The 16,810-nt window shown below is 34.2% G+C and overlaps 1 protein-coding gene across 2 annotated transcripts; it reads left to right on the top strand.

Moving 5' to 3' along the window:
- The first annotated feature begins 486 nt into the window (after positions 1–486).
- LOC107949330 (norbelladine synthase) lies at positions 487–2,090 on the top strand. Of its 2 annotated transcripts, none has more exons than XM_016884039.2 (2): positions 487–834; positions 1,567–2,090. In XM_016884039.2, the coding sequence occupies exons 1-2, from the start codon at positions 585–587 to the stop codon at positions 1,839–1,841; spliced, it is 525 nt and encodes a 174-aa protein (XP_016739528.2). In that variant the 5' UTR covers positions 487–584; the 3' UTR covers positions 1,842–2,090. The 2 variants fall into 2 exon arrangements, with proteins under 2 accessions (XP_016739528.2, XP_040966739.1); XM_041110805.1 differs by having other exon boundaries at positions 510–834; positions 1,564–2,090.
- Positions 2,091–16,810: the final 14,720 nt, after the last annotated feature.

Raw genomic sequence — 16,810 nt, 5'->3', positions numbered from 1 at the left:
TGCATATCTCAATTCAATTCTCGACATATTAGCATTTAACACGAATCAATCCGTACGACAAGCATAAGCTTACCTCGATAGTTAATCGTGCAATCAACATGTATATGCATATAAATGTATTGATCTCAAATCATAAAAGTACAAACCGGATTTCCGTTTCTTGTCTACGATTCTCGACTTTCTCTTCTCTCGCTACAGCCCAACATTGTCTTTAATTACGTTCGATAATTCAATAATAAAAATAATATCCAACTATATAGTCACTCATATTTTAATTTAATTTAATAAGAATGAAACTAATTATAATTTAAATATTTGATTTTAAAAATCATAAAAATCCAAGAGTGTTGAATTTAACTGGAAAATGTTATGCCCACGTTATTTTTAATTATCGAAATATTATGCCCACCTGGAGAAAGAACTTTTTTATGTTTTAGGGTTTAGGCTTGCAGATTTATAAATGTATCATTCAGTGAACGTATTAACCTATTCTATGCTCTATATAAACCCTGAAAATTGCAGAAATAGAGAAACCAGAGAATCATTCCAAGGTTTAAAGCAAGCAAAATTCCAAAGAAAAAAAAATGATGAAGCAATTCTCATTGGTTTTCTCTGTTCTGTTAGCTTGCTACAATCGGGTTAATTCTCAGGAATTGAAGCATATTACGAATGAGGATGAAGTGAATGCGCCTGCAAGTGAAGCTTGGGAACTTTATAGGAACCTTGGGATCTCAGAGCTTGTTGCACAAGAGCTTAAAAATGTTATCCAAAGACTTGACGTTTTGGAGGGTGATGGAGGGGTCGGAACTGTAATCAAAGTCACTTTCGTTCCAGGTACTTAAACCTCTATAAAATACCCTTTAACACCAAGTTTTTGTTGACTAGTATTCTTGTTTCGCTAATTGATTGAGCTCACGATGGAATATTTTTTTTTTATGATTACAATATCGGGAAGGGAAAAGGAATGACAAGATTTAAAACTCTAGCTACAGCTCTAAACAAATCTTGACGAAGAGTACGCTTTAAGACCAAGCTTTTCTTAATCAAAATCCTCGTTTTTTTTTTATTGTTTGAGCTTGTCATATATACCCTTCTCTAATGGATTAAGCTGATGAGGGATATATATATATTTTTATAATATTAGAAGTGTGAGAGAGTTTAAATTCATGTGATTTAAATATGAAACGAAAAGTTTGATGACGAACACCATTTTAAATCAAGTTTTTCTTGATAAATATTCTTATTTTTTAATGATTCGAGCTTATCATGTATACCCTTTTAAAAACCAAGTATTTCTTGAATAGTATTCTTGTTTCTTTTAAAGGTTTGAGCTGATCATACTTACCTTTTAAAACTAAGTTTTGCCTTGACCAATATTCATGTTTCTCTCATGGTTTGATCTGATTATAAATACTCTATAGAATCATGTTTTTCTTTGATCAATACTATTGGTTTTCTAATGATTTGAGCTGATCATTAATACCCTTGAAAAACCAAGTTTTCTTTGATCAAATTTATTGTTTTTACTGGTTGGAACTGATGATGGGTTGTTTCCTTATGAAGCAGGGAATTCAAGTTATACAGAGAAATTCACTGTGATTGATGACCAAAGGAGGGTGAAAGAGACACAAGGCTTGGAAGGCGATTGTCTAGCTATTGGTTGCTCAGTTCAAATCGTTGAATTTGAAATAATAGAGAAATCCCAGAACTCAAGCATCATAAAATCTACCATTTCATATGCTGTCAAGGAAGAATTTCAAGCCAAGGATCCAAAGCCTAGCATCGAACTCGTAGAAGCTATTGTACAAATTTCCAAGAAGTTCCTTGAGAGAAACAATTAATGATGGTTAAATAATAAGTGTTAGCAAGAAGCTAGACCCTACATAAATTGCTTTTTTTGGGCAGAAATTCTGCAGGAGGAAATTTTTTTTTTAAAAATAATAATTATTGTAGTATTTTATTTTGTATCTAGCTTATTTAAAAGGTTATATATTTTAATATGGCATACAAATAAATTATGAATTATATTTGAATAAATATGAATTATGAATTATTAATAATATAATAATATGGAGTGGGATTTACTTAGACACAGTAAAGAGTAAAGTAGTTTTATATATTTCTGTAATTATTTATATGATTAATATTTTAATAATTCAACCGTTGAGTTTATCAATTATATTGTCCTTACCATGCATGTAAATTTTCAAACTAAACTGAACCGAACTGATATCTATATAATATCAATTTAAAATACTCTATATATTAATATATATTTAATGGTAGTATTTTTTTACATAGAATAAATAATTAAGATACATCAAATTTAACATGCATAATCTACATGAACAAACTATGAAATATAACGGTTGAATCGTTAAAATATTAGTCATATAAATAGCCATGTTTACTTTAGTTTTTACCCTTTATAAGTGAATTCCTCCCTTTATAAATAATATATAACTTTCTAAAAATAACCAAAAATTGTGTAGGGTTTAAAAATAATTTAATAGTCATAATCTTTGAACATTAATTAAACACAAAAACTGTTGCATATAGGTGCATAAACTTAGAATTACTAATTTAAGTAAGATTATTGCATATTAAACTATATTTTATAGAATATAAAAGTATATTGTTATATATAAAAGAAATATTAATAAATTGGTGTAAATAAAACTTTTTAGCATATAAATATGAAATTAATCATAAAAAGATTCATATTTCTCATAATTTTAGGTCAAAAAACAACATTAAAATCAACATGGATAGTAAAAAAAATGAAAGAAATTATACAAATTGTATTTTAACTATTGAACATCATTAGGTGTCCACATCTCAAATCCACATCGCAATAATATAGTTTACGAATTGTGTGCGAATACCATAGTTGAATAGAGCAAAATTGCAATTAATAATTTAAGAAAATAAAAATGTGAATAAATAAACATAAATTTTATGTGAAAAATTCCTAATTAATATAGGAGAAAAAATTATAAGTGTAACATCTCATATCCGGTGACGTTATGATCGAATTATGAAGAATTACACACGTTCATTTTGAACCCAAAATTTAAAGTTCAAAAACACAATATAAAACAAAACTTTGATATTAATATTTTCAGTTCTTAAGAGAAAATACTTAATTACGTAAAATATTTTAATTCCAGAAAAACACTTACGATCACTTAAATTTTGGTAACAGAATTCTTTAAATTAAAAATCGGGGTTTTGATTTTCAAATACAACACATTGTAGTTTGAAAATAAATATTCTAAGTATAAAAAGAAAAACAGTCCAAAACGTCAAATAAAAATCCAAACCAATCATCAGTACTCACAAAGGCTAAACAGTCCAATTAAGAACAAACTTTATGTTAGCCAAAAAACAAAAAAAAAAACAAAAATTAACCCAAGCTCATATTACACCGACCCGTTTAAGTTTGTTAGTTTGTAACATCTCAAAACCTGATTTAGAAGTTTTGCCTGGATCTCGGAGGTTATATTTATCACCGAAGTGATCTAAACCGTTTGCTAAAATTGAACTAAACCGTTTAACCATTTAGGATTCAAAAAAGAAAATTTGAATTACGTTAAAATCATTCGAAAGTATAATTCTGCAGTTTCTAAAATTCAGTCCCAAAATAAAAATTTACAAAAATCTAGAAGTAAAACTTATACCACAGTCCCCATAAACAGTTACAGTCCAAAACAGTTTAATAATTTAGGATTTGTAGAAAAATTTTAATAGATTAACTAAAAAATTATCATTTTCGAGACTTTCGATATGCCGAGTCCAGCTTCAGAACACGAGAATACCTGAAAGGGGAAAAACTAAGGGGTGAGCTACACGAGCTCAGTGTGAGTTCGAAACAGACAAAAGCAAAAGATTGTGTAATTCAACATATAGTTCACTAAAGCATATGTTTACAAATCACATACAAATTCCTTAGACGGCAATCCGATAAACTGAAAATTATCATTAACAAACCGAAAACATTTATATTATCATTCCAAACACACATGTACCCAATCGCAACAGACTATTCAACGCATTTATTAGTGTGCTAATGATCATACAAACAGACATAAATTCATATGCATAAAATATGCGACAATCAGAAATCCCACCCAACCAACCAAACACTTCTTCGTCCCCCCTGCACACTACATAAGGGCTACAGAGGGCTTGTCCACCCTGCACAACTCATAGAACCATTAAAGGTTCATCCACCTTACACACCATGTAAAGTGGAACTAAGCCACTTGAGTAAAGGTATACTGATGAGCTGGTATATAGTTAGTATAGTACGGTAAACCGCTATACAAAAGATTGCAATTAAAACTACCCGAATCAGTCTTCTCTTTGCAACCAAAACCTAGAATTTTATGCAAATGTATGTATGCAAACAGGTCACTAACAAACTTACAGAAAAAATGATTCATACTTAGTCGATCAAATTCAAGTTAATACACTTGTACACATTAAAAATATACGAACAAGAAAGTATCTCACATTAGCACATTTTCTGATTAACTAAACTTATCTTACACAAACACAACCACAACCACATACTTGAATCCAAGTTGTTACTGAGTCCAAACACAACTACTAAAGCTGAACCGAGGGTCAAAATACACAAAAATATTAAGCTAGTTAAAAATTGATACAGAGCAAAAATCTAGGAAACAGGGCCACACAGTCGTGTGCCTCGGCCATGTGGAAGTGTCTAGCTGTGTGAAGGTTTACATGCCTGTGTTGAAGAAGCACATGGTCGTGTGAAGAAGCATACGCCCGTGTGAAAATAAGCACAAGACTGTGTAGCGATGACACTCGCCCATGTGACAGAGTGAAATGGCCGTGTGAACAGCTCGGGTAGCTCTCTGTCTGAATGCCAAAATTAAATGCAGAGTAGACACGGCCTTGTGGAAATCTCACATGCCAGTGTGAAAGTCGACTAAAAATCCCCAAATCGAAGCCACACAACTGTGTGGCACCAAAATTTGCCCCAAAACCTTAATTTTCAACTTCACACAGCTGCGTGGTCTCCGTGTGCGGGACACGCCCACGTGGCCACCCGTGTGGTCACAAAACCACATCGAAATAGGCTGCATAACATGCTTTTTTTGCCAAAACGGTTCCCTAACCCTTGATAACTCAGAATTATACCGAAAAGCATACGATTCAATACCGAATTTGAACAGTTTTAGAACACACACCTTAGACAGATAAGAAGCACCTGAAATCGTTCGATTCGCTCCACCAAGCCGATTTAGAAACCTCAATTAACATATAAATTAAACCAGTTTCGAAACCAATCAAAAGAACACTCGAGAACAATCAATTGACAATGACGATGATAAACCCAGAGTTAATTTAAGGAACAGAAGAAAAGGATTGATAAACGGAAGAAGCAACTATTCTCTCCCCTAAGAAAGAAAAATCTCGAAATTGGGAAACAAAAGAAAAATAAAGAAAACGTCCAGGAAGATGAAAAGAATGTGCTTTTTTTTTTGAGAACTTCTTTTTTCCCAAATTAAAATAAAAATAAAAATAAATAAAAATTTAAAACTTAAAAGAAACAAAAAATAAAACAAATTCCCCAAATCGTACATGGGGACTTGAACCTAGAACCCAAAGGTAAACTAACACATATCCAACCACCGAACCAGTAGGCTCATTGTAATATTAAAACGCGACTACAAACCTAATTGCTCAACCTACTCACTGACCTTTACTTCAAGCCTTAAAACTTCTAACCCCAAAATCCAAGGTGTTACATGGTTACCTGAGAGGAAAATAAACAGAAAGTGAGCTTACGAGCTCAGTGTGTAACATATTCCAAGCAACAATTTAGATTCATGAATTAACAGATACATTATCAAATGCACGGCCAAAGACAGAATCGCATATGTTTTCTTAATCAAATACATAATTACATGGATTTTCAGAATCATAGACATATCCAGATGCAGATGCATATTCAGATGCATAATCAGATCCTAACCCCATCCGCTACACACCATCTTCGTCTATCCCTACACACCAAATAAGGTATTAAATACCTATCTAACTCCAGACACCAACAAGTGTATAACACCCTAAACCTAACTTAGACGTTATGGTTGATCTGGAGATGCTACGTAAAAGTGTGTAGTTATAAATCCAGTTCTCGACTATTTTGGAAAACACATAAACTAATGGTATTTAAAAATCGTTTCATTTAAAAAAAAATGTGTTGACGTACTTATTTAATTAAAATCATTGTTTGTTTACATTATCTAAATAAATAGATTATCTTGCAGCAGAAATTCCTTAATCGTTATGTTTTGGAAAACCGAGTTTGTTTTCTTAAAAACAGTTGATCGTAGAAAATAACCGTTTTTCAAAAAATTGTTTTATCAAATTTCATGCGAAAACTCCAAAATAAAGTCCAAAAACTCCAAAATAAAGTCCAAATAAAAGATAATCTCAAATGTCCCGAGAGTCCAAAATTCACAAAACTCTCAAACCAAGAATTTTAAATAAGTTTAATTAGTTTACGAAAGAATGGGCATAACCAAGCTCCCGTCGCACCGACTCGCCTAAGCCTGAGAGTTACCTGAAATTATCAAACAAACAGAGAGTAAGTTTTTATAACTCAGTGTGTAACTCATAAGAAAACAAAATTTCATATTTATTTACATGGCAGAACAGATACAGACATATATCTTGTACAGAATCAAAATCAGATAAAAGTAGTACAGATGCAGATATATATAATCCTACCCCCATCCCTGCACACTAGCTCTGATCATCCCAACACACAATGTGGGGTATAAAACATCCACCTAGTCCTACACACTGCTTAGTATCCATACGACACTTTTCAAAATAATCGTAGCAGTGTTGCTAGTATAATGGCGAGATATTGTCTCACACAAAACACTTCCTCCACATAGTACATGTCCCACCCCATAATCAGATATAAATAGAAATAACAAATGCCAGAATTTACATATCATACATGCTCGTGTAACAAATGCAAAACATGCTTTATACATAACATATCATACATATTAAACGTTATTTACATTAAGTTCCATACTAACAGTTTAACATAATTCATGCTTTATAGTTCATACAATCACATATTGACCCCACGGAAGGTCCACAGTAGGTCAGGACGACATGTACGACCATAGGGAAAAATTTTGAATTTTGGGCCCACACAGCCTAAAATGACCTATTACATGGCCATGTGTTGCACACGACCTACCACACGGCTTGGCACACAACTGTGTGGCAATGACAGACCCTAATTTTGGCTTTCGTCATTCGTTATTTTTCAGGTTTCTCTACAATGTAGAATTAACAATCGAGTATTCTGGTACCTAGATTAACAATTCACACGAGTAATTAACCAAAATCATAACAAATTCAAATGAAAAATTCGCAAGAGCAACACACATCAAAAGACAGTACTACATGAAATAGGCGACAATGTTGTCGAAACCGGGCAAACTGGGATGATTGTTTAAAATGTCATCAAACCAAACAATTGGGATGGTAAGTTATTTTAGTAAAAGTCATCGTCACGGATGATAGGTGAACGACCATCATCACTGGAAAATAAATCTGAGATGGTCAGTTATCGATATGAGTTTTGGAGTGTCAAGCGATGCTCGATGGCGGATAGGAAAGATGAGTGAAAATTTAAAATTCATAATTGCATCGCATCATGAACATAATTTGTACACGTATTGGTTTACTAAATGTTCCTTACATTATGCTTAATTGTTATGTTGCTATAAATTAAATGCTTTACTGTTTGTACAATCGTTTAAAAAATTATACTCACACTGAGCTGTCATAAGTTTACTCCCCCTTTTTCCTTATTTTTCAGGTAACATAATAAACTAGGACTCGGAATGGCATCGAAAGAAACCTTAGACTAGCATCTCGTTTTTCTTTTGTTATTATTTTAAAGTTTCCTTTAAAGTTTTCCTTAATCATTTTAATGGTTTGTTTATCGGGTTATAAGCTATTAATTATTTATCGCTTTTATAATTGTGGTTTAAAATTATTTAGTTTAGTTCATTTTTAAGCATGATAGTTAGTTAATACTTTGATTATTGCATGCTAATTGATTTAGAAAATTATTATTTTTAAGAATGTTTTCTTCTACTTTACAAAATATTTAAAAATTTTGGAAATTTTCTTTAAACCTTAATTGTTTTTCTCAAAACTTCACATTAATAATATTAAATTGCTAAGTTAAGGCAGTTTAATTAACAAATGTTTTTTCTTAAAAATAAAAGACCGATTTTCATACAATCCAACTCAAGTAAAAGAATAACTTTCTAGGATCACTTCGGTGATCAATGTAATGCCTTTGATTTAGTCGAAACTCCTAGGCCAGGTCAGGGATGTTACAATATTTGAAAACTTTTTCAAAACAAAATAAAATAAAAAATAAGATACTTAAGTATGATAAACTTGAATAATTAATTAACTTATTTAGATCACCAAAATTATTATTTTAGATTTTTTTAAAATTTTAACTTTCTTTATATAGTTTATATATATGTATATATTAGAATTTTTGTATTTTTTGTTGAGAGAGAGACCAATTTGTTCATTTTCAAAGTTGACAGGGACTAAAAAGGTATTTACACCAATCTATTATTCGAATTAATCGAGTTTTAAAATTCAACTCGACTCGAACTCAAAACTCAAATTGCTTATTTGAGTTTACTCGAAAACTTAATTTGGTTAACTCGAAATTCAAATTTTTTTCAATTTTTCCTAATCGAATCAAATTTTGCTCACCACGAGACAAAAATATATTAAATTATGCAAACATGTGAGAAAATAAAAACACAATTAAAATTAAACAAGTAAGAACAATTACATTTTCGTTAAAATAAATTAAACTCGTAACAAAAAAAATTGGGATTTGAAAATTTTAAAGTTAATTGGAACTTACAAACAATACAACACTGAGGAAGAGATGGTGATAGTGGTCATTGGCAAGGTCTCCTCTTTCTACTTATCCCTTTATATATTCTTCTTAATTAATTAAACAAGGATTTATAATAATCGAGATAACTTTAAAAAATTAAGAAAAAACCTATAACAATCAACCACATAAGATTTCAACAAACATGAAGCGTACAACATAAATTGAAAACACCTACAACAATCAACAAACATGAAGCCTATAAAAAATATTAATAAATAAATAATAAAAAATCTCTCAATGCAATAAACCATAAAGTAATATAAAAACACAACTAGAAATTGAAAAAAATTAACTTACCTTGCTGAGACGAGGGTGAATGTCCACGAAAGTGCAAAGTTAAAATTGGGAGGAGAAAGATAGGAATTTTAGTTTCCAAACTTATGACATAAAAGAGATTTTGGTTGTCTTGATAAATATAATAAAATAGAGGGTAATTTTGTCTTAAAATTGAGATTCCACTTACAATTTTAGATTACCTAAGAAAGAGGTCATATGTAACATCCCGAAATAGGGCCTAAGCGAAATAGTGGTTTCGGGACCACAAATTTGAAATCAAAATATTTATCTTATGATTATTATGAGGCCTAGTATATGAGTATATACATGTGTTAAAGTTTCACGAAGAAATTCTAAGTATAAGGTGTCCAATTGAAAGTTAGAGACTAAATTGAATAAATTGCAAAACTTGGATTCTAGAAGCAATTTGTATGAAATTGCTTTAGATTATAAATTAGAAGGTCTTGGAGAGTAATTTTCCAAATTCTAAATTTTTGGAAAAAAATAGGCTTGCATGGATGAAATTTTAAAGAGAGGGCATGAGAACATTTTGGTCAATAGGCTTTTTAATGAAATAAAAAGGGAAAAATAGAGCAAAAATATGCTCATCTTCTTCCCATAGCTGCCGAAATTTGGAGGACACCATAGCTAGGGTTTCTTCAATTTTCAAGCTCAATAGTAAGTGCTCCCAAGCCCTGTTTTTCATGTTCTCTGTATTTTTGAAATCCCGGTAGCTTGCTCTTTCCATTTCTACCCATATTTCATGCTAAGGTTTATGTTCAAAAATTTACCCATGCATGAGTTATTGGTATTTTGATGGATTATGGAGGAATATGAAAGATAAATGTGTGTTAAACATCTTTTCCAAGTTGGTTTTCATGAGAAACCCTTATAGAGACTATTTTGCAAAAGATGTAAATGTATGGTAGAAATGAGGAAAATAATGAAAAATGTGGGTTGCTATAAGAGAGAAAAATGTTTGGTTAGGCATGGGTAAGATAGAAATTGCATGTGTTTCATTATACGAGCCTAGGGACTAAATCGTAAAAATATCAAAGGCCAGGGGCAGAACGGTCATTTGGATCAGGGGTAGATATTAAACTTGAAATGTATAATGTGGGGTATTAATGAGTTAATTTTTCTGTTATAGACCCCGAGGAACAAATTCTGGAGGTCGATCGTGGTAAACGCAAGGTTTCGGAATAACCGAAACACAACTCCGAAAAGAATACCAGGTAAGTTCGGATAACTTAAAGTAAACCCCTAATATGCATAATTGAATGATTTATGAATGCATGATGATTGTATTTATTATTAGCATAAAACATCATTGAAATGCATATTTGATAGTAACATGTGAAAGATGTCTCGGTTGAGGTTGACAAAGGGAATTGGATGGATAAACCCCGATTGATATGTGTAATGAGATCCTGCATGTGTTGCAGTAAGGATTTAGCCCGGACGGGTAATCCGTTGATCTCAATTATGAAAAGGATCTAGCCTGGACGGGTGTTCCTTGAATGATCGAGCCTCCCGAAGAATATATGTGCATTACAGATTTAGCCTAGACGGGTAATCCGATTAGGGTCTAAATTTAGCCTGGACTGGTAATTCAGATCTGAGCTCATTATGGGTGTTTGTTGTAACAAGGGATTTAGCCTGGACTGGTAATCCCGACATCACCTTATGAGTTTATAAAATGAGGGATTTAGCCTGGACTGGTAATCCCGCCATATGATGTGAGGTTCGCAGGAGTGCATATATGGAATGATCATCCGTATGAATTGACAGATAATGGATATTCCATCGAGATTTCCTAGAAACTCAACAAGATTGACATGGGATATACATATATGAATGAAATGTTGAATGATAAGCTCATCTAGTTAAATTACATTATACATGATTATGTGACTAACTCATTGATTGAGTGCATGTGATAGGAAATCATTTCATAATGGATGATTTCATGAATTAAGTAGGGATGTATGCTAATTACTCGGTAAGTTTATTTTCTAATTATTCGAGCTTACTAAGCATGAAAATGCTTACCCCTTCTCTTTTCCCTATTTTATAGAGCTCGATGACTCATAAGGATTGGAAGAAAATTGGAGAAGCAACACACTATCAACTAGTCAAGCTTTGGTATAAAGACACTTCTATTTTGTTAATGGCATGTATATGGTTTTGAAGATTTTGTCATATGTTTCATTTGAATTGCCAAATGAAGGCATGTAAAGATGCATTCATCTTTTTGTATAAGGCCATGGAAATTGACATATTTGAAAGTAGGCTATGACCTTCCTTTATATGCATGTTTATGCTCTATTATGATGGGTTGCTACAAGTGGCAATGAGTTCAAAAACGAGCCAAATTTTGAATGTGCTACAATAACATAAGATCCAATAAATACTAGATGGGAAATAACCTTTTTGTATGAAACCAATGATATGAGGTTTCTATACAACTAACTTCATCAAGATCATTTACAAGTGTATAATCATGTTTTACTTTGAATTTGGTATCTTTTAAGAAAAAGAAGTAGAAAAGGGTGACTAAAGGCTTGGAAAATAGCCTATTAAGGTTCACATGGTTAGACACACGGGCGTGTGTCTAGGCCGTGCGTGACACACGGCCCATCTCCATGGGCGTGTGCTATGGCCGTGTGTCCCCTGCATCTAAAACTTTAAGTCAAATTAGTACACGGGTAGGACACACGGGCGTATGTCTGGGCCATGTTAATTTAACAGAATGCTCAAGTTCTGGACACGGGGTGAGCACACGGGCGTGTGTCTTGGCCGTGCCTAAAAGTCAGTGTTGCCCACAAGTTAAAGGCATGGATGTGTCCTAGACCACACGGGCGTGGGTGACCACACGGCCCCTCATACACGGGTGTGTGACACTTTTAAATAAGAAAGTTTTCTTAAGTTATTGAATGTTTCCGGTCCTATCCCGAATCATCTCTATGTATGTTTAGGGCCTTGAAGGCCCATTTAAGAGCCTAGATGTGAATTCTTGGAAGTTTCAGATCTAAGTTAAACCTGGTGAGTCGATTCAGTATGTTTTAAATGAAAAGTTTTGGTAATGCCTCGAACGCTATCCCGGAGCCGGATTCGGGTGATGGGTGTTACATCATGACCAGATTACACCCTATATTATGTGATGGTTGTAATGTGAGATTCAAGGATGGTCGGGATGTTGAAATCCAAATACTATAATCTTATTTCGAGATGTAAGATTACATACTGTAATATTATATTTGGCGAACCAAACGCCTTTTGAGCAATGCAAAAATATTTATGAAGAATTGATGTAGTTGAATTGTTGTACCTTATGTAGTTGGTGCAAGTTCAAGTACTTTCCTTAGCATCTTTTGCGTTATAACGTGTTATAAAATAAATAATTAACTACTAGAGAAATATATATTTTATTCATCAACATCAAACTTCTTATCCTACTTATCCTAATATATATCCATTTTATAATAAAAATATATTCATAATATAACCCATATTTTAATTTAATAAGTATAAAATTGATTATTTTAAAAAATAAGAATAAAATTAACTACAATTTAAATATTTAATTTTAAAAATTATAAAATCCAAGAGTTTTGCATCTAGTTGGAAAAGTATTATGCTCACTTGAAGAAAGTACTTTTTATATTTTATGGATTTATAGATTATAGGTTAGAGATTTATAAATGTATCATTCAGTGAACATATTAACCTTTTCTATGCTCTATATAAACCCTGAAATTTGCAGAAATAGAAAAACCAGAGAATCATTCCAAGGTTTAAAGCAAGCAAAATTCCAAAGAAAAAGAATGCTCAAACAATTCTCATTGGTTTTCTTTGTTCTGTTAGCTTGCTACAATGGGGTTAATTCTCGGGAATTGAAGCATATTACGAGGGAGCCTGAAGTGAATGCGCCTGCAAGTGAAGCTTGGGAGCTTTATGTTAAATAAACTTAAATGAAAGTTAAGAGTCATGTAAGTGAAAGGTCAAGAGTTGAAAGGTCAAGAGTTATATTGTTTTTTAATGGGTTTAAATTAGTAGTTTTTTGTTTAGGAAAATGAAAGGTCAAGAGTCATTGGTTTATGGTTATTATTAGATTTTAATATTTTCAATTTTTGTTGTTTTAAATGGTAAACTATAGCCTATAAATAGTTTGTAAGCTTTTGATTTTATATGAGAGAACAATTTTATATTGAGAACATTTTCCACAATTTGGTATCTGAGCTATGGAGAGTGTGACTAGTAATGTGCCATTGCCTCGACTAACAAAAGTGAACTATGAGAATTAGAGCATCCAAATGAAAGCTCTTCTCGGGTCTCAAGATGGTTGGGAGGTGGTCCAAGAAGGTTTCGTAGAACCGACAACTACTGCGGGATATACGGCGGCTCAAAACAAGGCGTTGAAAGAAATGCGGTCGAAAGATAAGGCGGCATTGTACATGTTATTTCGAGCCGTTGATGAGTCGGGCTTTGAGAAGATTGCAAGTGCGACAACTTCAAAAGAAGCGTGGGACATTTTAGCAAAGGTGTACAAAGGAGCCGACCGAGTTAAACAAGTCCGACTTCAAACTCTTCGTGGCGAGCTGGAAGGCATGAAGATGAAGGAATCAGAAGGTGTCTCCGACTACATCACGCGTGTTCAAACCGTGGTGAACCAACTCAACCGAAATGGAGAAGCGATAACTGATGCACGAGTTGTGGAGAAGATTTTGAGATCGTTAACTGACAGTTTCGAAAATGTCGTATGTGCCATAGAAGAGTCAAAAGATCTAGCAACGCTTACAGTCGATGAACTCGCCGGTTCTCTCGAGGCACATGAACAACGTAAGAAGAAGAAGAAAGAGGAGACACTCGAGCAAGCCCTTCAAACCAAGGCATCAATCAAAGACGAAAAAGTTCTCTATTCTCAAAGCTTTCGAGGTAGAGGCCGTGGTCGTGGAGATCGAGGAAATGGTCGTGGTGGAAAAGGTCGTGGTCAAGAAGGGAATTATGAAGAGAAGGAGCATTCAAACCAACAAAATTGGCGGGGAAGAAGACGTGGTCGTAGAAGAGGCGGATGGTCGAATTATTCCAATGTCGAGTGCTACAAGTGTGGCAAATATGGTCACTATGCGAAGGATTGTAACTCTGATAACTGTTGCAATTGTGGTAAGGCGGGACACTTCACGAAAGAATGTCGCTTCTCGAAAAAGGTGGAAGAGACAACCAACCTAACCACGGAAAATGAGGAGGCAAAAGAAGGTTTTCTCTTGATGGCACACAACGAAGTCAACACCAACAACAACATGGTGTGGTACCTTGACACGGGTGCAAGCAACCATATGTGTGGGCTCAAGCACCTATTCAAAGAGATGCAAAAGGTTGAAACGGGACATGTGTCATTTGGAGATGCGTCGAAGGTTGAGGTAAAAGGCCAAGGTACCATTTGTTATTTACAAAATGATGGGTTAATTGGGTCAATCCATGATGTGTATTACGTACCAGACCTCAAGAACAACATTTTGAGTATGGGGCAACTCATGGAAAAAGGTTATTCGGTGCTTATGAAAGATCGGGTGTTACACTTGAGAGATAAGGAAGGGTGTTTGGTCGCTCGAGTTGAAATGGAGAGAAATCGCATGTTCAGGTTGAATCTGAGAAGTGTTCGAGGAAAATGTTTGCGAGTTGATGTTGAAGACAAGGCGTTGCTATGGCATCTCCGTTTTGGCCATCTACATTATGGTGGTCTAAACAAGTTGGAAAAGAAGAATTTGGTGCATGGGCTACCAGACATGGACTGTGAGGGAAAATTTTGTGAAGAATGTGTGCTCGGTAAGCATGCGAGAACTTCGTTTCAAAATAAGGCAGAATATCAGGCTAAGCAACTTCTCGAATTGATTCATACTCACATATGTGGACCAATCACCCCTGAATCTTTTAGCGGTAAAAGGTATTTCATTTCTTTTATCGATGATTTCTCACGAAAAACTTGGGTTTATTTTCTTAAAGAAAAATCCGAGGCATTGGAGGTGTTCAAAAAGTTCAAAGTGATGGTGGAAAAAACAACTGGTAGACACATCAAATCTGTACGATCTGATAGAGGTGGTGAGTATACTTCGACGGCTTTCATGGAGTATTGTGAGGAGCAAGGCATAAGACGATTCCTAACCGCACCGTACTCTCCCCAACAAAATGGTGTGGCCGAGAGGAAGAATCGGACTATTCTCGACATGGTTCGATCAATGCTCAAGAGCAAGAAGATGCCGAAGGAATTTTGGGCGGAAGCCGTGCAATGTGCCATCTATGTGCAAAATCGATGTCCACATGCGAAGTTGGATGATCAAACACCACAAGAAGCTTGGAGCGGACAAAAACCATCAATTTCTCATCTTAAAGTATTCGGTAGTGAGGCCTATGCACATGTGCCGGATCAGCGAAGAACGAAGCTCGAAGACAAAAGCAAAATGTTTATTTTTATTGGGTATGATGAGAAAACAAAAGGATACAAGCTACTCGACCCGATAAGTAAGAAGGTTGTGGTAAGTCGTGATGTACGATTCAATGAAGCAAGCGAGTGGGATTGGAATAACTCAACGGAGGTTATCACCAAAGATGGAGGATCATCAATCGCTACACCAACAATCATACCGACAAATCCTGAAACTACCGATGATGAAGATGAACCGCAACAACCAAAAATGCGAAGTTTGCAAGATTTGTATGATTCAACAAATGAGGTACATATTGTATGTCTTTTGGCAGATTCCGAGATTATAAGTTTTGAAGAGGCTGCACGGGACAAGAAGTGGCAAACTGCTATGGATGAGGAGATTAAAGCAATTGACCGCAACAACACATGGGAGTTAACAGAATTGCCGAAAGGAAGTCAACCCATTGGTGTGAAGTGGGTGTTCAAAAGAAAGATGAATGCTCAAGGCGAGTTAGAACGGTACAAGGCGCGACTTGTTGCAAAGGGATATAAGCAAAAGGAGGGGATCGATTATGATGAGGTATTTGCTCCTGTTGTAAGAATGGAGACAATCCGGCTGCTCATTGCACAAGCGGCACAATTTAAATGGCCAATATTTCAAATGGATGTCAAGTCGGCATTCTTGAATGGTGTGCTCGAAGAAGAAGTCTACATCGAACAACCACCCGGGTACATGAAAAATGGAGAGGAGAAAAAGGTGCTGAAATTAAAGAAGGCACTTTACGGGTTGAAGCAAGCACTGCGGGCATGGAATACTCGTATCGATACATACTTCAAGGAGAATGGGTTCAAACAATATCCTTATGAACATGCCCTCTACGTGAAGAAGAATGGAGGTAATATGTTATTTGTTGCTCTTTATGTCGATGACCTCATTTTTATGGGGAACAATGGTAAGATGATACTGGATTTTAAGAGCAAAATGACACAAGAATTCGAGATGACAGATTTGGGTTTAATGAAATTTTTCCTTGGTTTGGAGGTTCGACAAGAAAGGACAGGTATTTTTGTGTCACAGGAGGCATATGCAAAGGAAATTTTGA

This window comes from Gossypium hirsutum, chromosome A04 (assembly GCF_007990345.1).
Source record: "Gossypium hirsutum isolate 1008001.06 chromosome A04, Gossypium_hirsutum_v2.1, whole genome shotgun sequence".
Taxonomy (NCBI): Eukaryota; Viridiplantae; Streptophyta; class Magnoliopsida; order Malvales; family Malvaceae; genus Gossypium; species Gossypium hirsutum.
The sequence above is the reverse complement of the archived record's forward strand: the minus strand, read 5'-3'. Positions and strand labels throughout refer to the sequence as shown.